At 35.0% G+C, this 26,657-nt stretch overlaps 1 protein-coding gene across 1 annotated transcript; it reads right to left on the bottom strand.

Moving 5' to 3' along the window:
- Nucleotides 1–491: 491 nt before the first annotated feature.
- ufl1 (UFM1-specific ligase 1) lies at nt 492–26,533 on the bottom strand. Its single transcript, XM_088938991.1, has 19 exons — nt 26,342–26,533; nt 24,759–24,904; nt 22,130–22,158; nt 21,340–21,437; nt 19,364–19,478; nt 16,352–16,482; nt 14,955–15,013; nt 14,215–14,361; nt 12,446–12,621; nt 11,910–12,089; nt 11,411–11,534; nt 11,175–11,297; nt 9,877–9,997; nt 8,714–8,880; nt 8,074–8,204; nt 7,871–7,951; nt 4,544–4,629; nt 4,064–4,244; nt 492–1,474 (listed from the first exon to the last, which is right to left on the bottom strand). The coding sequence occupies exons 1-19, from the start codon at nt 26,416–26,418 to the stop codon at nt 1,262–1,264; spliced, it is 2,385 nt and encodes a 794-aa protein (XP_088795117.1). The 5' UTR covers nt 26,419–26,533; the 3' UTR covers nt 492–1,261.
- Between the last annotated feature and the right edge of the window lie 124 nt (nt 26,534–26,657).

The raw sequence follows: 26,657 nt of genomic DNA, 5'->3' as shown, positions 1-26,657 counted from the left end.
TTAAATACAAAGGGTCTCAAGGTTTGGAAATCTTAAAGGGCACACAAGATCATGCAAATGGAGACTATTTATAGCCAAATTACAGCCTGCTCTCCATTCATACACTTCATTATGTGCTCTGAGAGCTGTTCTGTTTAAAATTGTACACTTCTGTTTCTCTATAATGACTAGTTCCACATTTCCCTGAGTGAATCAAATTTAAAGAATAACCAATGTCGAGAGATGTCTCCTTGGTGTCTGTTTCCCTTTTTGTAAGGTGAGTGCTGTCAAAAGGAGACTTCTCAAATCATTTTTATTTCGAATCATATGGGTCTTGTTCATTTTTTCCTCCCTTAACAATAGGAGCACGGCTTTCAAAACATTTGCCTCAACACCCGTCCCAGGAACCTGTACACTTTACCTAAGAGATTGCTGTACCAGAAAATTCTTTATATTTTTTAGTGACAATATGAAAAACCCTAACTTACAATTAATTTCAATTAATTTCCATGAAGGATAAAATAGCTTGTCCTTTTATTTTATACACAGTTACAACATTGGGGCTCAAAGAGTTCTCTACAGTGATAGATCCCTAAGCCCAGCATTTACAGGTGTAAAATGTCCTTCGTGCCTTATACTCTAAGTGCTTTGCTCTAACCGAGTCTATTATCAAGTGGCCATTTTAGGAAAAGATGTACAAGAATATGAACACAAATGTCAGAGTTGACAGGGGATGAAACCTCTAAGGTAATTAGTAATTCTATTAGTTTACCGTTATTTTATTTAAATACTGGTATATAATTATCTCTGCGGCTCACCAATCTGCAGTGCAATGAAATGCTTGCCATTTACAGTATATCAGTGTATATTATAAGGACAATCTCTAGAAAGTGGATGATTTTATCAGTTGCTTATGCATTAAGCATACAGTAGTAACAGTTCTTTGATGTTACATTAGAGCTATTGCAATTAATAAAATAAAATAGCTCTTTAAAAAAAGATACCTACATAATGCATTCAATTATGAACTGTTTACAGAAAATCAGTTTTTTGTAAAGCTGAAAGAAATGTGAAATTAAATACCAATTGTTTTACTAGCAGCAGCTTAAAACATCAGTGAATGTTAATAAACAAGCAATGACAGTAATATGTTGACACGGTAAGACAAAAATGTCACTCAAAAAATATTTGTTAGCATAAGCGTTAATGGTAATGGAGCAACTGAATAAGCTTTTAAATATTGAATACAGATCAATTTATTTATATTTAATTTCCAGGCAGTTCATTCTTCGGTCAGAGAACTTTTCCTTGATCTTAAGACAAGGTCCTTTACTTCAGAAGTCAGGGACAGGAGCTCCTTGCCAACAGCCTCAGTTTGGTCCTCCTCAGACTGGCCCTCAACAGCTTCTCTCTCTGCTTTGTTTGGCTTTTTGTTCTGACCAACAAGCTGTTTGACAACCAGACCCTGATATCTGGTCAGCAGTTTGTGCTGATCCTAGAAAATAGGAAACATTGAAAAACAGTTATACTATTCAATAGCAAAAGCATTTCATCATACAACACATGGTTTACATTTTTGTTTTTTCATGACATTTACATTTAAAATACTCTAACAATTAACATTAACATTTTTAAACTAAATATTTTGAAAACATAGAGGGATACGTTTAGTTAGATGCTCAGTTAACATATATACATATATAACGTATCTACTGTACATCTTGATACATAGCCGGAAGAAAAATCCTCCTCTTTCCTTTCATGTACTACAAATTTAAGAAAAAAATGCAGTCAGGCATTTGAAGGCTTTAAATTCCAGGACAGATTTACATTGTGAAAGACGCAACCTTGTTGTCATAACAGTGGGAATGGCTCAAGGACAAAATTTTATCTTAAAACATAAAAAAAACATTTTAATGAGTACTTTCAAAACCCATAAAACCTACTCTATTTTAAAGACATTTCCACTGGGATGGACCCCTTGTCAGCTCTGCTGGGTTTCAGAATCTGACCGTATGATCTCCCTCAAGGCTATGCTGTATCTGTGACAGGGGTTGGTTCACTAAGCGCACTGAAGAAGTGCTGATTCTGCCACAGTGGGAGAGATAATCCCCTAGTGTAGCAGAGCTCGCTGCTGTCTCCAGAGCAGCACAGGGCACTGTGTGGATCTGAACCCATGACAAAACATATCACTTAATTTCAAAGATAAAATTGCTGTCTTTCTCATTATTTACATAAAACCACCATGCAAACACATTTTCTATTTCAACAATGTTGTTGTTGGTGGGTGTAAAATTTTTCATTCAAACTATACCCTTGTGCAGCATAACAGATTTTACGAGCACACTGCTTTTAAAATAATTTTCTCCTCATTGCTAAGGGAAATGTGTTGTTACGTGTCTGAGCATGCAACACAGGACTGTAAAATCCATTCCATATTAACCCAATTCAATTCCTAACACATTTTGTGTCCAGATGTGGTAGATGTATGATCCGACTGATCACTGACTATGGTCTTCAACCGTTTTCCCTTTAGATTTAGAAAAAAAAACTAGAGGTGGCTACATGTACCTACTGTAAGTTCTGGTATGTTCCACAAGCTTTTTCCCTTAGCTGTGTTTTTATATCTGGAGAAGAGGAGACCATAGAGCATGTAACCCACTCTTTGGCTGCTTTTATAGTGGGCTTACCTTTCTGTTGTGTACCTGTTCTGTTCTGTGTGTTGTGCAGCAATCAGCTCTGGGTGTTTATTTTAATGAAATGCATATTATTCTTTTAAAGAAGTGTTTATATGTGTCTGCAACTCCTCTTAGACTACTCCTGCAGTCAATGCTGCAGTCTGCCCTGGCAGCGTGTGCCACATATCAGCAATGCAGGAAGGCTCAGTGGCCTATTCTGATTTGATGTGCTTCAAGTCTATTCTATATTTTTAATTGTAAGCATGCATTTCTTCATGTCAGAAGGGAGTACCAGTGCTGTGCTTGGAGTGCAGACAGTCTAAAACAGAGAGGTGCTGGAGCCGAGCACCGGCTCTCTGGCACAAATCAAGCACAACGTTAAAGATATAAAAGTATAAAATTTTGCTTTTTTATTTTTTAGAATTAAAAGGAATGGTGAATCAAGTATAAACATTAACATCTCAATTAATCTATTAAGAATACATTATTTTACCTATCAGAATTAATTTCTTTTACTTTCATTATTTTTCATTTTCATTCAAGGACAAACAAATTACAGAGCACAGATGTATATACAGTATACAGCACATTATCCTTCAGAGCACCTTTACTGGTTAATCCACTTTGACACCCCTGAAAACCTATTTTTATAGCATTACATTGGCGTCACGTTGCTTTACAAATACTGTGCTCTAGGCTGCAGTTTGAAGAACTTGTAAAAATGAAAAGGCCTCCTGCCTTCTGGAATAAAATTACATTTGCAGCTACTAAGAGACATGAGAAAACTTATTTCTGGTCTAGCCTTCTGGTCTCAGTGGGCGCTATTCTGGGTACTCCATAGGGAAGGATACCATGGTCTTACAATAACAAAAATGGTTTCTGGGCAAGGGGTTACATTTTTACATTGTTATAGAAACACAGTAAGGGCTGGAAGATATGTAAATGATTTTACTAGAAAAAGTGTACAATTTAAATACTATATGCCTAAAGATTTAGACCAATGGGTATTTTTCCAACTACAATTTTCACAATTATTCTTTTTTTTTTCTTACAGCTAAAACTGTGCACATGAAATAAATAAATATGCACAACCAATATCTAAAATTATTCACAGATGAATAACAAAATGTTCTTCCAACAAGAAAGCATTATTTTGCATAGGGCAGTTTTGAAAACTATATTTTGCTTTTACAATTTTGCTAGCATTTGCATATAACAAAATTATTTCAAAGTAATAAAATCATCCCTTTTTTGCTTACAAACTTCGCACTGGCTTCCTAAACAATAGCGTCACAGAGGGTCATCAGCAAAATTGAAAATGTTTGAGTGGGTTGCTCAACCAAAAGAAAGATGCTTACAATTTTCCTGGAGATGAAAACAGCCATCTTTAAAAATGCATACTGTACCTGGGAGATTTTGGCACTCAGAGCAGCAATAATCTGTGGCACACATCGACCAGGTGCATGAAGCATGCAGTGTGTGGTGAACTGAAACAGCAAAACGCTCGTCAGGTGCAAAACCAGGGCAGGATCCTCAGTCACTTTCAACTGTTCTGTGAGCGCCTGTTTGTGCTGGAAGAGAGCTTGCCTGACAAAACAGAGAGAACACCAGGATTTAAAGTGATATAAAACGGGCAAACACAATTTGATTTCACTACAACCTCAAAACAAAAACAGTTCTTCTTAGAATGTTATCGGTGAGGATGTTTCTTATATCCTCCGGAATGACTGAGAGATACAGGTCCAGATGGTGAAATGTGACAACAATTGTAAACAAACGTGTGTATGTGCGAGTTGAGGGGAGCTCAATAAATATTCCAAAAGACCAAACTGTTTTGTAGTGGCTTTGAAGTTTTTCAGTCAATAAACAACAAAGGTTAATTTTACCTTTCCTTCTTTTTGTCTCCTTTCTTCAGCATAATTCCACAAACTTCTGATACTGCCTCTAAATTAGTCAGAAAATCTTCTATGCTCTGGTAAAGGGAGGGAAACAATGGGGTTCATGGATTTTTGCATTACAAATAATTGCCTTTTTTCAAAGGAGAAAATCTGAAACCTCTGTTCCACACAATTAAGAGTGTTATTTGAAGTTCCTGTATTCATTCACAATCACAAGTTGCATCACCTTTCAAAGAAAATAAAAAGTCCTGGTTAATTATGTTGAACATCACTTCACAGACTGAGATGTCTTTTTCATTATTATTGATACTTTGAGCAATTCAGAAGCTAATGTAACCACTTACAAACAAACAAGATATGTTGCTAACAGCTGAGCGTGGAAAGAAAGGACACAATAGACAACACTATGTCTGCCTAAAAAATGTTTCTAAAAGCCTTGCCTAGGCACCACTCTTTATCTCACTTCATTTGTCATGATGTAAAAAACTTTTTATAATTCATGTTATAGCTGACAAGATGTAACCGCAGAAGGCACAGCTGCAGATAGATGATTGAGAGCTAAGTTCTCAAAGAGGACAGCAGAATTGGATTTTAAATCCAGTCTAATGCATGGGCACATTACAGGCAGTGTTGGAGAAATAAATCTGCAATGGACACATAAATCACCAGGTTCACTGTCATCTTACAACAGAAATCTTATCACCGACATGTAGCATGACCATGGATGTATAATTACTAATATTGTAAACTTGTCTGGTGCTTTTTATTTTTAAGTGCTGCCATTCTAAAAATAAATATTCATGGGCTGCTACATCCTAATGAAATTAAAAGGTTAAACTAGTGAATCCATGATACTTCAATTTTGCTTTAGTGCTGTAAAGGAATTATAAACATTTTCATTGGTAAGCAAATCCCACCCAGGGATAAAAGGTTCTTTAGGTCTACAGACCAAGATGTATTTTTTAAATACTCACTGACATCTGATTTAGTTGCCCTTCTAATTTAATTGGTTTTGGCTTAAGAGTTGAAGTGGAAGACTTTTGGAACACTTTTAGTAATACACATGTGCTTACTGAATACTAAGAGAGACTTTCAAATATAGACTTCTACATTGTAAAGCATTAGTACTATGTTAACTGCAGTGATATTAGTAAAAAAATCTCAGAATATTGTTGCACCCATAAGAAATGGGTTGTTTTTCTAACAATGTGGAAACACATAACGTTTTACAAATGTTAGCTGGGTTAAATGCCTTTTTATTTTTTGCAGTACTTCCATTTTCATTTTAATTTACTGTACCAAAGGACAGTAAAACTTGCGTGTGAAATTGATTGCTTCATTCGCAGTTGATTTTACACAGTTATTTTGTCAAATTGATTGGAATATCAAAATTATCACAATAGCTTATGCTGCAACATTTATGTATGAGGATCCCATCAATTGCTTTACTGGTTCTGCAAAAGAACAGTTTGAGATTTTGTTTGCAAATAAGGTTCAGGAATCCACATCCTGGTTAATGTCACAACGCAATTACTGAGATTACAAGTAATCAGATGCATAACATGATATCTGATGAAACTGATTACAGTATTGGACCACAGTTTAAATGGCACAATTGACTGATGATGGCCAGCATGCCATCATGATTTATACAGGAGCAGTATTATACCATATTGTAACTGGATTTTCCCTAGGACAATACCTATCAAAATTAGAGTTAGTAGTTCAAGTAGGGAGTTGCGTCAGCATGCATAGGCTGCAAAGGAACAACTAAAGGTTTATTCCATGCTGAAAAGAGAAGAAAGAAAACACAACGTTTCAGCTGTGGGGCCTTCTTCAAGTGTGAGAAAAACAGGGCAGTAAGCAAAAGTAATGTAGCATGGAATAAACCTTTTACTTGTTCCTTTGCAAGATTAGACTTAACTGGATAAACAGCTTATGAATAGTAACAGTATGATGTTCATCTGCAACTTGATGCTGCTATTTTGTTATGTAGGATGACAACTTTTTTTATGTAGGATGCCTGCCAAGGTTGAAGTTAAATAACTCCATCAGTTTTTAACAACAGTAGGTTTCAGTACAAGCTGCATGTCTATAAAAAATAATAACCTGGGGTACCTGTAAAAAATAATCTTGACAATGCCTGTTGTGCAAATTTCAATTCAAACAGTACAGCGATTCCTACAGGGGTTTTGAATGCTTTTTGAAAACATTTTTTTAAATGAACTGCTTTATGCAGATCTACAAATCTTATCACACGTGAATACCCATGTCTTTGACACTATACTGTAGTTACTACATGTGGGGTAGATCCGCTTTATGATTACATCAGATGACACTACTTTGATGTTTTGGAAGAAAAAAAAAATATTTTCAGTTACTTAATAGCTCCATGCTTGGAAGGCTAATGAATCTGCAGATACAGTATTTACAATGTGCATTCTTTAAATAACATATGAATAATTTAGGTACAACAAAAGACTACATCAGTAAGAATATTCACATACATTTTAACTATACAGTTTAAATAGACATTGATAGCAAAGTTGTTACTATTTTGTTTAGGATAAATATATATGGCAGAAAAAATAATAATACAAAATGACTTGACGGGCCTAATTTATTCACATTAAATTTGAGAATTTAAAAATTTTATTTTAAATTTTGGGACTGTAATTGGTACTTCAACATTGGATTTTAGGTGAGATTTTAATTTAAGTTCAGCAATTATACCTTTCAATGTGTGGTTTAAAACATATCTTTAAAAATATATTTTTTACTGTAGTAGTGACTATTTTAATCACCAAGAAAGATTTACAAGGAGCAAAACAGAAAATTACATTTTAAAATAATTAAAATAATTTAATCAGAACAGAGGTAATTAAATGTGAGATTAGAGCTGAAATCAGCAGTGTTTTGTTATGTTATGCCCTCAGAGATGACTGGTTCATCAATAGTCATCTCTGAGGGCATAACATGAATATTTGTGCTTAAAAGCTTGTCGCAAAAATCTATTGTTACAAAAAGTATGTTTGTATTGCACTGCATACTGTACATTTGAGGAAAAACAAGCACAAACAAGAACATTTTTAAGAACAAGTACAAATTTACAATCTAGAGATTAAATGCTCTTGATTTACCCTCAACACCTAAAAAATAAAAATGGCTCAGAGCTTATTTTCAAATACTTTTATGGCAAATGGTGGAGAGAGGAGGACACATTTTCTGGAGTTGGTTACTTATGTTGTCCATATCGAATATTTTTTCCCCACAAGGTTTACAAACTACAAACAAAAAAAATTCTCAACATCTTACTTTTCCATTCAGAGAGTTGTGAAGCTTCATCAGAGGACCTTTGGTTTCTTCAGGCAATTTTCCCAAAATCTTTACCCTCACCTGAAGAAACATTAACAAAAACTTTTAAACAACACGCATATACAAAAAACTCTCAAAATGCGTAACATAGCAGAATGTGACATTCGTTGCTTTATATGTATAGAAATTACACATTTCCCAACCTCGTATGTTATGGAGCTGTAATTTTCCAAAGCCATCATTAATTCTGCAGCCACAAAATTAAACAACAGGTTGGTAACATCTGTGCACATGGTCTTCAGTACATGCTTTGCAATATTAGCCTGAGTATCATCTGAAAAAGAAAATGTTCAGTCTCAGTCAGAGAATAAATCTTTGTAGTTCAAGAGTATTATTACTGTCAGTGATCATAGCTAAAACACAATTTTGAGAAAAAAAAGCTAAGTGATACTTCTAACAGACCAGAGTGGTTAAATATGCATTAAAGTTATAATATGAGAATGTTATAATAAAAAAACAAAGCAGCTCAGCAAAAAAAAATCAGTTAATTAGAATACGTTTTTGTCTTTAATAAAAATAAAAAGGCTAACAGTATAGGCAGATTTGTCATACAGAGCCACTTCTCCTGTCCACTGCACTAACACCACACAATTAGTTTCAAGAGAAAATGTAAGAAAAGCTTAATGATTAAAATAAAATCTTAGATCTAACTTGAACAAGTAATGGTTGTTGAACACGTAATGGTTTTTATAAAGACAACCAGGGTGATGTGCTGAAAACATTCAAACTTTTCAGAAAAAAAATAATTCTGAAAAAAAAGCTCTTAGAAAAAAAGTTTGGTACCTGAAAATAGTTTTGTTCCTTTTTCAAATAGCCTAATATTGTTGTAAAGAATGTTGATCTCTTCCTGTAGATCTTTAACACTCTGTTTCCTGCTGACTCCAGTGGTAGAACTTGTGGAAGACATAAAAACCGTATGGACCACATCCTGGTACATTTTGGTGAGTGGTCTAAAAAATAAAGAAATGTATTAATTGACCAATTTCCTAACTTCAGCTTTGATTGTTGTAATCTTATTCAGTGTCAACATTACTGAGAAAATTTAACAGCAACCTTTCTTCTACTATACAGGAAATAAACCTTAACTTATAAACAAACAGCTACTCACTTTTTACCTTAATGTTCAAATAGCTATTGCCTTTTAAACTACAAAGATCTTGTTTGTTTAAAGATTTAAAATATATCTATCTGTTTTATTGTGGTTCTCTTCAGTTTGACTAAAATATTGATAGTGTTGAACTGAAAGGAGTACCACTTGACAGTATTAATTAATCAGAAGGTTTTTTTTAGGAAGACAACTTGGTACTATAAGTATTTGGAGCAGGAGAGACTGTATGGGAATAGGTTCATTATTCAAATCATATCTCCAATATCTCCTGTATCAATATCTCTAATATCTCCTGTAGAAACTGAGCAACTGACAGCAAACAAAACGTATTATGGCATTTTCAAATAAGCACCTATCTGTATTACTGTATTATTAATAGTGTTGTGAACAATAAAAGTGTTGGAATTCAACTATAAATAATGGAATTATATTATGGACAATAACAGGTAAAGATTTATTCCAAGCTAAAAAGAAAAGAAAAGGGGACATCTGAAGAAGGCTCCACAGCTGAAACGTTGTGTCTCTTTTCAGCAGGGAATAAACCTTTACTTGTTCCTTTGCAGCCTACGTGTGCTGACACAGCTCCCTACTGGAACTTCTATATGGACAATAACATCTCATACAGCTTGTTTTATTCTATCTTTCTCGATTGTTGCTTCGTTGTTATTTTTACCCATCATTAAAAGGGGATTTTTTTGAAATGACCAACTCAAATTAATTTCTATATAGTTGTATAATTAGAAGACATTACAAGTTGAACATACAGTATTTACAAAAAAGTCTTTTACATTTTAATTTTGTTGCACCACACTTTTACTGAAAAGTATAAAATACCAACCTAATTAAATGCTCTGCAAGCTCAGATATCATGTCTTCTGGACAATCACAAATGTGCTTCTGTAACACCCCTTCAATTTCTTCCTGAGACATGAACGTCACCTCTTGTTGCTTGTTTCGATCTTTAAAACAAAGAAATACAGTACAGGCTAACACAAAAGACACATTTCTAGAAAAGTCTCTTGCCAAGTGGTCGTATTAGTTGGACACAAATTTCCCTTGGGAAATAAAATAAAGGGGAATGTGTTCCAGCTCCCCTTCAAAATCAACATTTTAAACATTTTACTGCTTTATTATGACCACATTTTAGTTAATTTGTTTAGTTTTTGCCTTTGTAATGTATAAGCTAGTGATATGTACAGTATGTTGAGGAGAAATGAAGTAAGAGCATGAAATGAGTATGAAGAGAAAATGACTAATTGCAGACAAATTTCATCAATACACATTTTAATATTTAACCAATTTTAACACTAATTTACGTTAATTTTCTCCTTATTTGCACAAATAGTTTGCAAGGTTGCTTTGTTCAAGCTGACAGCATGGGCAATATCATATTTTTGCTCATTCTACTCGTACGGCCTAAACACATCTACTGCAGGCTCATCACTTTTGCAGCTCTCTTACTTTCATCAGTAGCCCTAGCACGTATCTACATGCTTCTGACACAGCCTAAGCGGCTGTGTGATCCAGTCTCCTTGCCCTTTCCAGAACATACGATGGGGGAAAATTTAACAAATGGAGCATGCTGGTTGAGGACTAATCCTACTGTATTTCTAAATCTAGGTTCAATCGAATTTATGTTGGTCGAGGTCGTTAGCTGAGGAACACTTGTAAATTGCTCAATTACGCCAAATAAACCAATAACGGTAACAAAAGAAAGCCAATTCATCTAAAGTCGGTTTAAAAAGGGACAAATCCACTGATATTCAATCACAAACATCTTTTTCGGATTAATTAAAATAATGCTGGACATGGTTTTCAAACAAATGAGTGTTTTTTCACAATAACTCGTGGTTAGTTTCAGATCAGGACCATCTACACATTAAACGTGTTGTTTTGGGGAAACATTTTCAATATTGCAAAATAAAAGTTGAAACAGCTGATCTGGTTCCACCTGGAAGGTCAGGGAAATACACAGTAATTCTCTATTTTTCATCAATGTACAATTATTTAATTATTTAATCATTTAAAGTCTTGCTCTTACACTTTAATGAGCATATTTTCTTCACATTTTCACCATTAACCAAAAGCAAGTCTGTTAGCTGTAAACAGCCAACATTCACATTCTTCTTCACTTACTTTGAGTGGCAGCATCTGTGTCCTCATCACTGTCATCTTCCCTCCTGCCTTTCTTCTTGGTTTTGCGTATCCTGATCTCTCGTGAATTTCCCCCACCACCTCCTTTGACACTTCCAGTGCCCTCTAGGGAAAAGAAAAAAAGGATTATGAAACAGGCAATGAATGACATAAAATGTGCAAAATTCTCCAATTAAAATATGGAAAAAGTAGAATCTAAACAAACATGTTTTCCTCACCTGCTGCTTTCTTCCTTCTTTCTTCCCTCTTGTCTTTCTTTGAAGGAGCCGAATTTTCTGCTAGAACTGAGGCTTGCTTTATATCTTCTTCCGTGATCAGAAAAACAGGATTATTCTTCATTTCCTGGAAGACGGAGGCGTTCAGGTGAGAGAACTGAATTAGTACCTCCAGCCAGGCAGAAACGGTGCGAGCAGATTAACACTAACCAACAAGGGTGGGCAGCAGCAATAAAAAAGGAAAAGATGAGAAAAAAAGACCGGTAAATGATGACAGATGCATTAAAAATTGAATCAAATCAGACTGAAATAGCTATTAAGCTATTCCGTTCATGCATCATGTAAATGGAAGGTCAACAGCAAAAACATTGCTAAGGAAAGAAGTGGTTGTGACTAGAAGTAGAGTAACCAATGATATACAGTACAAACAAAAATGAAGAAATGTCAGAACTGTAAGAGAGTCATAGAAAACAATTGCCAAAGACCTTTTTGAAAGACTTACCTTTTCTGCCTTTATGCGCATTGACTGATCAAAAAGAGAAATGCAGCTGCTTATAAACTTCTCACTGACTACAATGCTTCCATTGAGGATCCTGGCAGATGACTGTACATTGCTGGTTCTCATAACTTGGTTTATCAAAATGCCAGTGTCATCTAAAGAGAGACAGCTAGGTAACATTGGCTGTAATGAAGACAGAGATGACATTTTTGATAAGTATTGCTGATTTGTAATTCATGCATGCAAAATCTAGAAACTGCAGTCTAGATCATAAAACAATATTTCAAAACCTAGTAAAAAGATTTAAAACTTAAGAGACAAATCAGACGTCCTCTCTAGCATATTCCTGATTCAGCATTTTTATAGACAATACCATTTAAATATTTAAGATCTTGTGACTGGAATTACAGATACAATTTTTCTCAAGTTACTCTTCTTTTCATATTTGACACACAGTTTTATGCCTAATCTGAAGACATTACAGAAAAATAAAAGTCAAGAAGCAGGACCTAAAACCCATCCAAAAGTCAGGCAATTACCTGCACATCTATCCAGGTACCCGAGTTGACTGCCTCCTCGACTGAAGCCTCAACCTGATCAACAATGTTCTGACCAACACAGGCGGCCCGAAGGAATAAAAGCTTCTCGGATTTGTACCGTTTTTTAATGTAGTTCAGTGGATCAGGAATCCCAAGCCTGGTCAAAGCATCAAATTCTATAAAAAAAGGCAAACAAATTATCGTGTTTATGTCATTTTTGAGTAATTTTATTTTATATTCTTTAAGTGATAAGAAAAACAAGAAAGACACTGAGGCCCAAACTGAGTCCAGTGATCTTTGGAGCTCTAATGTACAGTTATGTAGTCATAAATGTTAATACCTTAAATTGCGTGGCATCACATCAACTTCACATGCAATAGCATACTAATTATATCTTCATACAGTGAGATGTTATCACTTGGAGCTCTTATGTCACACAATTCAACACAAAATGTGTCATTTAAATTTAAATATGGAGACACTCACATAGCTTCAAGGTTTCAACATGATCTAAATTCCAACTACAACTAAGTAGGGGATGATCACCTTATTAGGCAAAATATGAAAAATTCCATCTCAATGCTAACTACTAGTTTAAGTGTGCAAAGCATCCTTCTTTCAATAAAAATGTCTAGTTTAAACTCTCAAAGTATAACATTTTTTCAAAATTTCACTCAGGTTGAAGAAGCCACATCTCCTCCCCTAAAAGAGCTACTATTGATGAATTGTGTCTGTTATCCTATATACTGTAATCTTGTGGTCTACAAAATATAACCTGAAAATAATAAGATATGTAACTTGAATTGCTATGCAACTGCATATTAAGTTAAGGCACACAAATAGTATGGAATCGAATTTACAGAAACCAATTACTCCTAGCCAGATCTTGCACCATACAAAAATAAAATCAGAAAACAAAATGAAAAGGAAAGCCTCGCCTGTATGCGAAAAGTCTTTCACTGAAAAAAGAAAGATGCCCATGTCAGAAATACAGCTATTTTCAAGCTCTTAAGTGTCTGTGAGCCAGCATAAACTATTGTACCTGACTGTCTGATAACTTAAGACCAAAACACACCACTGCATTGTGTTGTGGAATCCAATACATTTTTGGTGGCAATCATATGTTACAGTGTGAAAACAGAAGGCACACATTACAGAATACTTTCTCCAAACGTGACAGTTCTCATCGGAACACTGTGTTCAATCACAATGAAATGAAAACCAAGTATAATTAAATTTCTTATTTGAGGCATGATCAACATGAATCAGTATGTGCAATTAAACTCATTTCTCTTTTGTTTCTATTAAAAAAAACATATTTAAGGAATAACCTTATTGCTATTAAATGGTCCACACTGTTCTCATTAAAACCCATTCAATACAACACTGAGGTTGTGAATTGTTAATTACACGTGAGAATTAAGTTATTAGTTTGTAGTCATAGCATCTTTCATGTAAGCAAGCAATTAGGAGCTATTATATTGCACTGAGGAGTTTACAGGCACTTGAAGAAAAGATAACGTATTCCTCATTTAGTTCGCTCAAAAGAAAACCTTGTGTATCAGAGGCAGAGGGTCATGTAACCTATATCCGTCTCTTCCCTTTGGTACTTTTTTTGCCTCCAATAAATCTTTCATTCAGCAACTTCTTGAACTTGGTAACAGATTTTACAAGTGTGATTCAAAATCAGCTTGGTGTAACTCATCGTGTCAGTGCCCCCTTAACATATACCCTAGCCTAGAAGGGTGCTGCTCTCAATGACTGATTACCTAAATAACCATTCTGTTTCAGGAAGGAATCGATCCAGTTGTTTTGTGTTTTGGTGTAGATATCAGGAATGTAGATGGCCTTGTCCTGTCTCCCACCAACCACTGTCCCTTTCAGGCGTCCACAGCTCACAAGTTCTTCCAAAACCGCTGGACAGCAAGACAATTAACAGGAGATACTGGAACGGTGAATGGCATTTTCACAAAATCTGTTTCATTACATCGCGCCTTTATATTAAGAAAAATAAAGAGCCTATAATGTGAAATGACCTTAACTTGCCTAAACTTATTACTAACCTTGTTAAAAAGATCTGCCTCTTGAGGACAAGCAGTAATATTCATACTAAAAAAATGAGGTAGATTCAATTTTAAAGAAAACCATTATAGAGGAAATCTGCCTTGTTTCGGTCTCGAGAAGTCTAAGACAAATCTCTCCAAATGAGGAAACTAAATATACATTCCATATAACAGCTGTGGGGAAAAATTTAAACACTGAAAGAAAAATAATATCTGAGATATTCAAAGAGATTGCCACAAAATTAAATTTCATTGAAATGGTTTTTCCACATTCTGAATTTATTAGAAAGAAAGAAAGAAATGACAACAACAGACTTTACTGTTCTTAAAAGCCACATAATGGCATTTATGCAAGAACGTTATAGAACTTTATAGCCAATTAACATTTTTTTTAAACCACTCAGTTACTCCCCTATTTTAAGGTGATAATGAAGAACAAAACTCACAGTACAAAAGGTGCTCCTGAAATCCATACAGGCTGATTAAATTATTCACAGGGACAGGCCTAAAAAGAAAAAAAAAACATTGGTAAAGCTTGTTTATTACAAACATTTTATTCTCTTTCTGCATGCAATATAATCACCAAGATATTATTTTAGTGAAAGTAGGAACGTTACCCCACATTTGCAAAACAACATATCTTAAAGTCCTGCTGCTGACCTTGCAATGTATTTGAATTTGATAAATAATATTTTAAAAAATAGAACACACTTAAAAATATGATTAATGCATGTACAGTATTTAAACTCAGAACAAAAGAATAAACGGTTTATTCAATCCTGAAAGAGAAATATCTGCAAAACAAGTACAGTGGCTAAATACAATGAATATATATTTACAAATAGGCTGTTGCTACAACTGTGATATGAATTTAAAAGAGATCACTTTATTGGCCATATACAATTTCTTGTGTTAGGAATTTGTCTTTTCGCATACCCCAGCTTGCTCTCCATGAGACACACAGACAGGGAGAAGCTTGGGGTCAGAGCGCAGGGTCAGCCATTTATACAGTGCCCCTGGAGCAGGTAGGGTTAAGGGCCTTGCTCAGGGGCCCAACGGAGTAGGATTCCTCTGCTGGCCACGGGATATGAACCGGCAACCTCCCAGCCACAGGCACAGATCCTCAGCCACAGAGCCACTGCACCGCCCTATGTCTTTTTTTTTTTACACGTGGGTTTCGTACTTAAAATGTGCTTGGGGGGAAAATGTCTTCATTGCCCACTTTACTGTAGTGTATCTACCCAGCATGACTTGCTTATTAAATATTGCTGGGTACACAATCGCTTCCTCTTTGAGACTTTATCATACTTACATCGACAGCCTGAGACCATCTTGTTAATAAGAAACAAGTAATAGTCTGATTAGGTGTCACACCCGAAGAAGGCTCCACAGCAGAAATGTTGTGTTTCCTTTCTTCTCTTTTCAGCATGGAATAAACCTTTACTTGGTCCTTTGCAGCCTACGCATGCTGACGTAGCTACCCACCTGAACTACTTCTGCCCGTCTTGTTAATATACAGGAGACTGATATAGGAGCATGTTTTATTCTCCCAGGGCACTGTGATACTAAGGTATCACAGAGCACTAGTTTTAATTTTCACTACTCACAGTTAAATCATTTTTATGAGTCAAAAGTGCAGTTTTACTTGCATTTGAGTATGAATCGAAGAATTGGAGCATGGAAGTGGCAGAGATTCTGAATAACACACAGAAAATATTCTCAACTACAGATATTATCGGCTCTTGTCAAATAACATTACAATATACAGCGATACAGTAAGTATTCGCAGTAAACACAATGCCCAAAAGTAAAGACAAAGAGTTTGCTTTAACCTTACACATACCGAGTGATTGCACTGAACAGTCCACAAATCCGTGCCTTGTGCCGACACACGAAGGCTTGGGTGAAAATCACCCCTCTGTCATACTGATCCATCTGACCTTGGATGATTCTGCCAAGACGCTCTGACAGCACCTTGGAGTTAAATTATGACAGCACAGTTAGTGACAACAGGCCAGCCCATGCATTTCTCTGTCAGAGTCCCTTAGTACATACTGTATGTTGGGGCTGGTAACTGCGAGTTTTGATTAAACCTATTTGAAATTCTGTACATATATCAAGTTCTTTATGAATGCTTTTTAACAGATATCTCAGTCATTATATCTCAGAAAGTATTAATACTATTTAATATTAATACATTTAATATTGCACTATATATTTAATAACAATATAATTAATCTTAATATACAATAATATATAATTTAATAATACTATTTTTATATTATATGACCATTATATTTATCTAATGTTTTTTTTCACAAATAGTATTTAATCATTTAATAGTATTAAAGGTGAAAGGGTAATAATATTTTGGATATTTAAACAGCCGTCCCACTTAAAACAAAGGGCAGAAGTTAACAACATGGTCACTCGTGGAGAGTTATTTGTTGACATCTAGTGGCCAAATAACATGATTTGTTTTTCTTAATCATTGAAAATGTAATCCTATGACATAAAAAAAAACAACACACAACTACTTCAATAAACATCAGGTTACAAACGTGCGTAAGAAGAGAAAATAAAACGCAGATGGTTTAGTAATAGTTTAGAAAAAGTTGAAAATAACAGATATTTATGGCAAGTGAATGTAAATAAATATATAATAAATGTATATTTATAAAATCAATATAAATAATATATACCAATTAAATTAAAAATATTGATACAAATAAGGAAATAAGGAAAGATTGTTGTCGAGCTATAATCTAGGAGTGTAAAGATCCACATAACACAATCTGCTCGCACATTCAGTAATTTTCCGTTTTCAAATATTAATCTAAATTATTATGTTCACCAGGCTTAAGCAGGAAAATAAGCTTTATTATAAATTCCAAAAATGTGAGAAACTCTAAAGAAATTGATAAAAGATCTGTTTGCATATACAGACAGAAAGTTAACTTGAAACTACAGAATTTTCACAATAAAATAATTTATTTCTAACCTTTGAACTGCTCTAAAAAATGAAATGTACTTAATGCAATCCTCAGCATCCTCCTTAACAACCAACCCACATTCCACCATGAGAAACACAATATGTAAAAAATCACCTACAATGAAGGCATTAGAAAACTTAAACAGATAAATTAATGATACAATATATATTATGCACTTTTATAACTTCAGATGCCTTATATCACAGACAACAAATGATCCAACAACACATATGAACACAGTACAGTTAATAACATCTCCTATAGTCCTTCACATTCCTGTGCTTCTAGAGTCTATAAAGTTCACCTTTCTTTAAATTCATTTACATTTTCATCATGTGTCCAGGCACTTTTACACTATGAAATTGGCATATACCTTTATTCATTTATATGACTCAGTATTTCAATAAATAATATTTCATTTATTCAAGTGTTGTCACTTACAAGTTTTAATTACATGAAATGTCACATCTAGTTGTACTGAGAAAATGAACAATTAAAAACAAAACCTGACAGTCCATCACCACTATATTTAAAAAAATGCATTTTAAATATGACATTTATGACTATAAAAAGTCTTCTTCTTCTAGGGACTATGATGTGCTCCACACTGATTTCTGGCAACTGTTTACTTTCCTAGATGAAAATGTCAGTCATGTGGCAGATGGCTAGTCTTGGGAGATTTTTCTCTGCATGACTGAAACAGTGGCCACAAATTTCATGCCATCTGGAATTTGAGACTGTCACTATTTTTCACTTACTAAGACCAAACCAGAACAATACAGTTGAGGTGTCTGTGTAGTCTTGAGCTGGTAACATGGCAGCAGGAACAAACCCTCAAATAGAGTGCATGTAATCCAATTATGATACCGGCAAGCTTAATTTCCACACCAAATCTGCTTTGTTAATTCACGAATGGCTAAGGGTAAGCATGGAAATGTCACAGACTTTTATATATCTTCAACATATGTTAGTATTTTAATGAACTTTTGCTTTTAAAGAGCAAATCAAAGCTACCATCTGTATTAAATCCTCAGTTATTTCTGGAGATGTACTGTGTTTTAAAGCATCTTCATTATATCTTGGACAAATATCATTCAACAAAACTTTCTTCAAAACCTAAGAATAACCTATAAAACATAAGTCCTATTTTTTCACAAGACAGCTGTCATGTGCCAAGATCGGAGACATTAAAATCCAATTATAAATATATCTATAAAACTATCCAGAACTGAACTGTTTGATACAGTAAATACTTCAATACAGAAAAAAATAACATTGTACCTGGGTGAACAAATTATTTCTGAAGTAGGTCACTTACATTATGACAGTAAAGCAAACCTTTTTAACCTAGAAATCTAGAAATATTCATTCATTTTTAGTCAGTTACTTGTTTATGTATAACTGGTGGAGCTCTCCTCTGTCCCTGCTGAGATTCAATTACAATCTCAGCTCTCTGTGGCACAAAACCTGTTACTGTATTCATATGAAGATAAAGTCTCATTCTGTTATGCAGTATGTACAGTAGTGTTTAAAAGAGTAAACAACAGGCACATGGTGATACTCCTGATTCAGTCCTTGAAACAAAATTATTTTGGTAATTATTTGGTAAAACCAACTCTCCTTTCTACCAGTGCCACAGTCAAACAAACACAGAAAAAAATTCAGCAAGAATGGTGTATAAGGACACTCCTCCAGTATTGCAATATGTCATCTCTGCTCTCTAAATTAGTATACTGTACATATCTGGCATCTACACAGTAAATAATACAAAACAGACTGCCCCTGCAGATCATACGTTTAATTTTAACAAAGTACATTTTCACACACACAAGAAGGTTATTTTAACATAGTCCATTTCTTACCTCTGTCAAGAAATCCCCAGGGAGGTCATAGGTTTTGCAGAGCTCTGCAATAGTCACCTGGCCAGCCTCCTGCAATTTGTCATTCACTTCTTCTGCAAGGCGATCTAGGTAATTTCTATTTGATTTTGAGGAAACAAATAAGAACTCCTCACCAAACAAACATGCTTGATATTCATACTTAACAACAAAGGATTTTACAATATTCTTTAAAATAAAAAAAACAGTTTCATACAAATTATGGTTTCAGTTTGGTTTGCAGCAATAAATACAGTAGCTGGCCTCACAGGATGATCACATTTGAGTCTACATACACACATCTGCACTGTTTCTGAAACATACAGGGGACACTGTGCAGAGCAATTTAATGTTTGTTTACAAAAACATTTACTGCTTGATAGCCTATTTACTGAGTTCACACTTTAGCACAGATAAGGTTTAATGTTTTATTCTGTCCAAATTCAGTATAATTAATTAAAAATGAATGTTAAAATGTTTCATTCGGTTCAAATTCAGTTAACATTTACCATAAATTATACTTTATCGAACAATATTTAATGTAAATAACAGAGCAAATTATCACTGTTAAAAACCATGTCTCACAAAGCTTGGAAAAAACAAATAATTTTAGCAGTGATGACAGATTTATGACTACTAATTTGTCCTTTTAATAACACTTTAATTTGGCTATTTTTTAAAGAATTACCACAGTTACTAATATAACAATTACTTCAGAGGACAAGAGGGAAAATCACATGGAAGTGAATATAAATTGAGAACAGGGGCACTTCTTTACACAAAGAGTTGTGGGAGCATGGAAGAAGCTGCCCAGCCACGTTGTTGAAGCCGATTCCCTGGGTTCTTTCAAGAAACATCTGGATGATGTCCTTGGAAAAATTACCTTCTAACTACCACATGGTCCAAACAGGCCAAAAGGCCTCCCCTCAAAGGGCCTGTAACATTTCTCATTTTTAATTATGTAACATTGCCAAAAAAGCTCTGACGACACTAAAGGGACATCAATGTTGATGATTCTTTCAGGCAAAAATATGTAATGAGAACTAAAATCCTAAGTGCGCAGAGAGACATCAATTTGGTAAAATGTCTATATACTGTAGCAAAAGATAATAAAATCTTATGTGGAATCTGCATGCTGTTTTTTTTAGCCTTTCTGAAAGGCAAGCAACAAAACAGTCGCAAGACATTTTTACTGTTGGTGCATTGAGGTGTTTTTCTTATTTATTTATTTCTATTTATTTTGAAAGGATTCAAATGTCTTCAGCATCACTATCCAGAAAACCTTAAATGTCATCTGCAGAAAAAGACAGGATGCAGACCAACATAGTGCTTTTATAATATTATTATTAAACTACAGAAATCAAGAAATAGGTTACAAAGATTATGAATACTCGGGATACAGAATCTTTAGAGATCAAGGTCTCAGCACAATATATAACTCTATCATTGTGATGCCACAATTTTCAGATGCTGAGAGAACTCAAATCCAATGATCTTAAAAGTAGGCTCATTTTACATTGTAAGACTTTTCAATGTGTGAAGAGTGACAGATGATCTCCGAAGATGCTGGCAACAAAAAGCATTACATGTGACTTTTTCTGGATGGTTTTCAAACAATGACGCAGCTTCAATGACAATTCTGAAAGCTCAATGTCACAACACAAACCTTAACAACATGGTTTCTTTTACTGGAAAATTGATCTTTAAAACTCATTGTGTTTTACATCATTTTTCATCTCCTAAGATATTGAAAAAGGCTGCCACTTCTGTATTCAAGTGATCTTAAAACCTTTTGGTACAAAAAGCCAAACAGATTTTGGGGCATTTGGGTTTATACTGGGTAATTCCGGGATACTTTCTTGAAACAATCCCAGTTTTTCTTCAGAATATCAACAGTACCTCATAAACCTGACCGGTTGAATAAAACAGGAGACCAATTTGAATCTGTTATGTATACTTACTCATCAATTAACTGACCCAGGACCAGCTGAACCCCTTTGACTGACTTTGCTATTTCGCTGGCTCTGCTTTCGATGTGGGACAAGTCCACATTTATAATCTGCGAATATCCAAAAATGAAATGTAAGAAACCTACACGATAGTTTCCAGTGAGTCCATTTGCCTAGTTTAAGGCAAAACAGGGTATTGATAAGATAAGATCACTTTATTAGCCATATACAATTTCTTGCATAAGAATTCGTCTTTTCGCATACCCCAGCTTGCTCTCCATGAGACACAAACACACAGACAGGGAGAGAAGCTTGGGGTCAGAGCGCAGGTCAGCCATTGTACAGCGACCCTGGAGCAGTTGGTGTTAAGGGGCTTGCTCAGGGGCCCAATGGAGTAGGATTCCTCTGCCGGCTGTGGGATTTGAACCAGCAGCCTTCCAGCCACAGGTGCAGATCCTTAGCCACAGAGCCACCGCTACGCCCCCAGGACAAGACCAGCAAATCTATAGGATTACTGACAATTCTAAACACAAAATCTGGATGACCCAAGAAATTATTTTACAGGTATGTTTCAATTCTCGGAGGTGAGGTCACACAAATTCAGCGGGTTTATATCCATTGATTAGGAAGGGCATAACAGAAATGCAATGGCAAATAAGGTCAAGCACGCTGACTTTATGAAATAAGCCGGAAAGTACAGACTCACATGTTACACAATATAATTCAATAACTGTATGGTTTAATTATACCAAAAACTCAGAATCAAGAGTAATGCCTCTATTAAAATGAAAGATTTACTGACCTGTTGCAGATCCACAATGTTTACTCGACCTTTGAAAGAAAAGAGAAACAAAACACTTAGTAAAATATTATTCATATGAAAACTAGGATTATAGACAAAGCATGAGTGATTTAACTGCTATTTAACTTGATACTTTTGTGTTTTTTCCTCAAACCTCTTATATTATGTTTAACATTCTGGTGTATTAAAATAAAGTAAAATGTATGGTATTCGTCTGCAATACCTTGAACTTAATCTTCTTAGTTATTTTTGACAAACGTACCTAAACGAACTCTTTATAACCAGCAACTTTTAAAATGCAAAATGAACCAAGAATGCCATGACATGTTCTGTTTGTTTTTGCTAATTGGTTTGAAAGAGTGATTCATTCTGTTCAGTGAACAGGAGACAGGAAAAGATACTGCACCAACAAAATAAATCATACCAATGATGGCATTTTAAACCCTGGAACCTTATGTAAACATCCAATATTTTTTTTGTTCCTCTGGTACTTTTAAATTGATTTTGTATAATTTCAAGCAATGATGCAGAGTGGTTAGCATTGCTGCTTCACAGTGCAGAGGCCCTGGGGTCAATTCCAGACCTGGGGTGCGATCTGCATGGAGTTTATATGTTTTCCCTGTGTTTGCATTGGTTTCCTCCCACAGACCAAAGATGCACTAATACTGTAGGTTAACTGACTTAAAAGTGGTGTGATATGTCTGTGTCTGTGTGCGCCCTGCGATGGACTAATGTTCTGTCCAAGGTATACCCAGCCTGGCTGGGATAGACTCCAGCTCCCCTGCGACCCTGAATTCGATGAAGTGGTTTGAAAACAGACGGGTGGCTGGACATTATTTCATCATATTAGAAAGGAAAAACTGAACGTACTTATAATAAACAAGCAGTAGCTACATCACATTTAAACACAGAGCACTGCCAGTCTCCCTTAGGGAGTGACCATAAACCTTTTCTGCCTGCTTTATGAATAGCTGAATATGCATAAGTTAGAAATACAGATTACTGAACAATGTATGTTACAATTTCAGAGACAGATGGATGGGCCAAAACAAAATCTCGCAAAAATGTGCTGTGCTGTGTAATCCATAAGGATCAAGAAGGAATTAACAAAAATAGTACAATTTTTCTCAATGCTGATTAAATATCCTTGGAACCCAAAAGAGAAAAGGAAGAGTTTTTTTTTTAACTTGACTGTATGGTGGGTACAGTTGTTACAGTACTTTTTAATCAAATCTTATATGAACTGTCATGCTAACCATCCATCTAACATTATGCCTGGAAAAAACATTTTGAAAACCTTAAAGTTTCCACACTGCAACAGTGACAGCCTTTTCATTATGATATAAAAAATGTAGCCATCTAAAGCCTTTCAGATTTATTGTTTGTGATGCTCCAATTCATTTAATCTGGATTAATCTCTTTTGAATATATGCTAAATACGATTATTTCCGCAAAGAGAAGGAGAAAGTTTCACAATTAATCTGTTGCAAACACAGCCAGAACCTGAATTTAGGTCACCAAATGTGACATGGCCATCAAGGGTCTTTATCAAAACAAGGACAGAAAGAAATGAAGAAGCCGCCATTTAGGGCTCTCATTGAAAACATACTATTCTGCAAAAGAAGTTAAATTCTATAATCAACAATATACCATGAAGAATTTAAATCGGGGAACGTCATGTTAAATTTTCTCAATTTAGTAACAAAACCTCTCTTGGAATATTAGAATCAGTCTCAACAATGGAGGCGAAGATACATGGGGCTTCATGGGAATTCTTACACTGACAGGCTAAAATAACGAAATCGTTTGAGCCTTGACAGAGAAAACCGACTACAAAAGCATCTCATTCAAGTATTCAAAATCCTTAAGGGTTTTGACAAAAATCAGCCCTGTGTACATCTTCAGAGTAAACAATGAAACAGAAACCACAGGAAAAAACACTTTTTTACATAACTGGTTGCTGCAGTATGGAAAAAGCTGCCCAGCCATGTTGTTGAAGGAAATACCCTGACTTCTTTCAACAAACAGCTGGACATGATCCCTGGGTTAATCAGCCACTGGCAAACAAATGAACAACATGTGGCAAACAGCCTCATAGCATTCATAGCCTTTCTCCTGTTCTAAATCTAAAAGTTCACAATATTATTAATGTGATCTAGATTCTGTTCAGTGTCAAGATCACATATTTCATGTACCCCCCCCCCAACAAACATAATGTGCCAGAAAACGTGTAATTTAGCTGTCAGTCTTTTGTATTTAACAATCGAGGATGAAGGAATCAAGGTAAAATTGAAGAATACAGAATAAATTCACTATTTTGTTAGCACTCAAATGCAAAGCAGATGTTTCACATGGACTTCTGAGGGCGTCCACCAGTGATGCCAGGGCTAGGCAATACATTTGATGCATGTTTTAGGTATTAAGATTTGTCAATGTCAAGGCACACAAGAGACATCCTATCCAGGATGCTAAGTGTGCAGCACAAAAGAACACTGGACCATTTAGCACAGTATTCTGAGGACATTCTCTCAGTCACTCTGTTCTTTTTCCTGCAAACTCCTCCTGTCTCCTACACATGAGCGGCCTCGTCTTCCTGAGCAACTGGACATAGTCAAGGGACTGTACTCACCTTCATGGACATAAAGCTCATCTTGGATCTCCCTGCTGATCTGCGAAGGAGTGATGTACTCCTTACCGTCCAAAGTGTGAACCACATCTAACTGCTTGTCTTCAACCAGTTTTGCAACAATCTCTATGCAGTTTCTCTCAGATAATCTAAATGAAATGAAGAGAAAGACGTTTGACAACTCCCACCAGATAACCAGCCTCAATAACAGCATTCTATAAAGTGGAAACATTTAAAAATCACTTGAAATAATTAAGCATGTATAAATGTAGCATGCAGATTTAACACTATGATGTCATGTTTTGTAATGTGGCTTGTTCAAAATGACCAAGGAAAGGTTTATTCCATGCTGAAAAGAGAAGAAAAGAAACAACATTTTGGCTGTGGAACATTCTTCGGCTCCCTTTTTGTGTCAGACAGATTTTACCTCCCACAGATAATCCCACCAGTAGAAGTCTGACATTCAATAATAAAAGAGGAATGACAAAAAATGATTTACTATACAGTATTTATGGGTCTGTTTGTTCCACTTAAGTGCAGTTGAGTAAACAGCAATGATGAAATACATTGTTTCTTCTAAACGTATTATTTAGAATTCTAACCTATTTAAATGACACCTGCCTTAGGTGCCAAGCAAACTAGTACCTTATAAATGAGCATGAGTATTTTGACACAAAATCTGACAGGAAGCTAGTGCAAGGACACCAGGTCAGGAGTAATGTGATCAATTACACACGACCTGGTCAGGATTCTGGCTGCCGAATTCTAGACATATGGAAGTTTGTTCAATGTTTATTTAGATACCCCAGCAAGCATGGTGTTGTAATAGTCAGTTCTATGAAAGATGAATTGATGACTTCAATGATGGATAGCTTTTCTGCTACAGAAAAAGAGACAATGTAGGATGTAGTCTATAGATGTTTCTGAGGTGGAAGAATGGTTTTACAATATTTTGTACATGTGAGTCAAATGTCAAGCCTAGATAAAATATCATTCCCTGTTTTCAATTTAGATCGAAATTATTGAGAAAACAGATCCCATTTAAATGGGTAGATGTTAAAATAACACTAAGAAAGAAACAAATACACAAACTGGCTTTTGAAGAAGAAAATGTTCCGTTTTAAAACGCTTTGAGCGTCAGCTACGTAGTTACGTGTGGCTAGGAATTCTGGGAATTTACTCAGTAACACGAATGAAACATTTACTGTAGCTACAGTAGCTAAACCATATTACATCTGGAATACAACTTCAACTTACCGTGCAATAGAATTAAAATTACAACAGTGATAAATACATAGTCTTTATTCTAGTGGACTGTCGCTTCTCTGTTTTTAAATAAGCACTTATTTAAAGTGACACATTGCAAGACAGTAAATTAGACTGACAAAGATCACCTTTTGCTTGTATTCATAACAATAATTAGATATTTTTCATTAAATCCAAGCACCATCGTAAAACATGTTTAACAACTCGGAACACACACACATTTGTATATACGCATTTAATAAAGATTACTTCCCAATAAAGTACCATACATACAATAACAATGCGTTACACTAAGAATTCTAATTGCATTCAGTTATTACCTCTGAATGGTATCTGCAAACTGTGCTCTTTGAAAATCTGCAGCCAGACGTCTAATTTCTTCCCAGTCAGCAGCCATGAGATCTGTTTTATTTTGCTTTTCGTTACTTTAACTACTTGTTTATGGAGAAAGTATAGACTCGCTCAACACAGACAAGCACAAGCTTAAAACACACGTCACCCAAAGATAACGCAAGATGGAAAGCAGAATGGTTCATACTTAAGAAAACGCGTTTAGAAAACAAATATGCTGAAAGCTTTCGCTGTGCTGTAGAATAGTGGTCGATATCAGAGCCTATTTTTCTGTTTTAAATAATG

The sequence above is a fragment of the Atractosteus spatula genome, chromosome 2 (genome assembly GCF_055471065.1).
Source record: "Atractosteus spatula isolate fAtrSpa1 chromosome 2, fAtrSpa1.hap1, whole genome shotgun sequence".
In the NCBI taxonomy this organism is placed as follows: Eukaryota; Metazoa; Chordata; class Actinopteri; order Semionotiformes; family Lepisosteidae; genus Atractosteus; species Atractosteus spatula.
The sequence above is the reverse complement of the archived record's forward strand: the minus strand, read 5'-3'. Positions and strand labels throughout refer to the sequence as shown.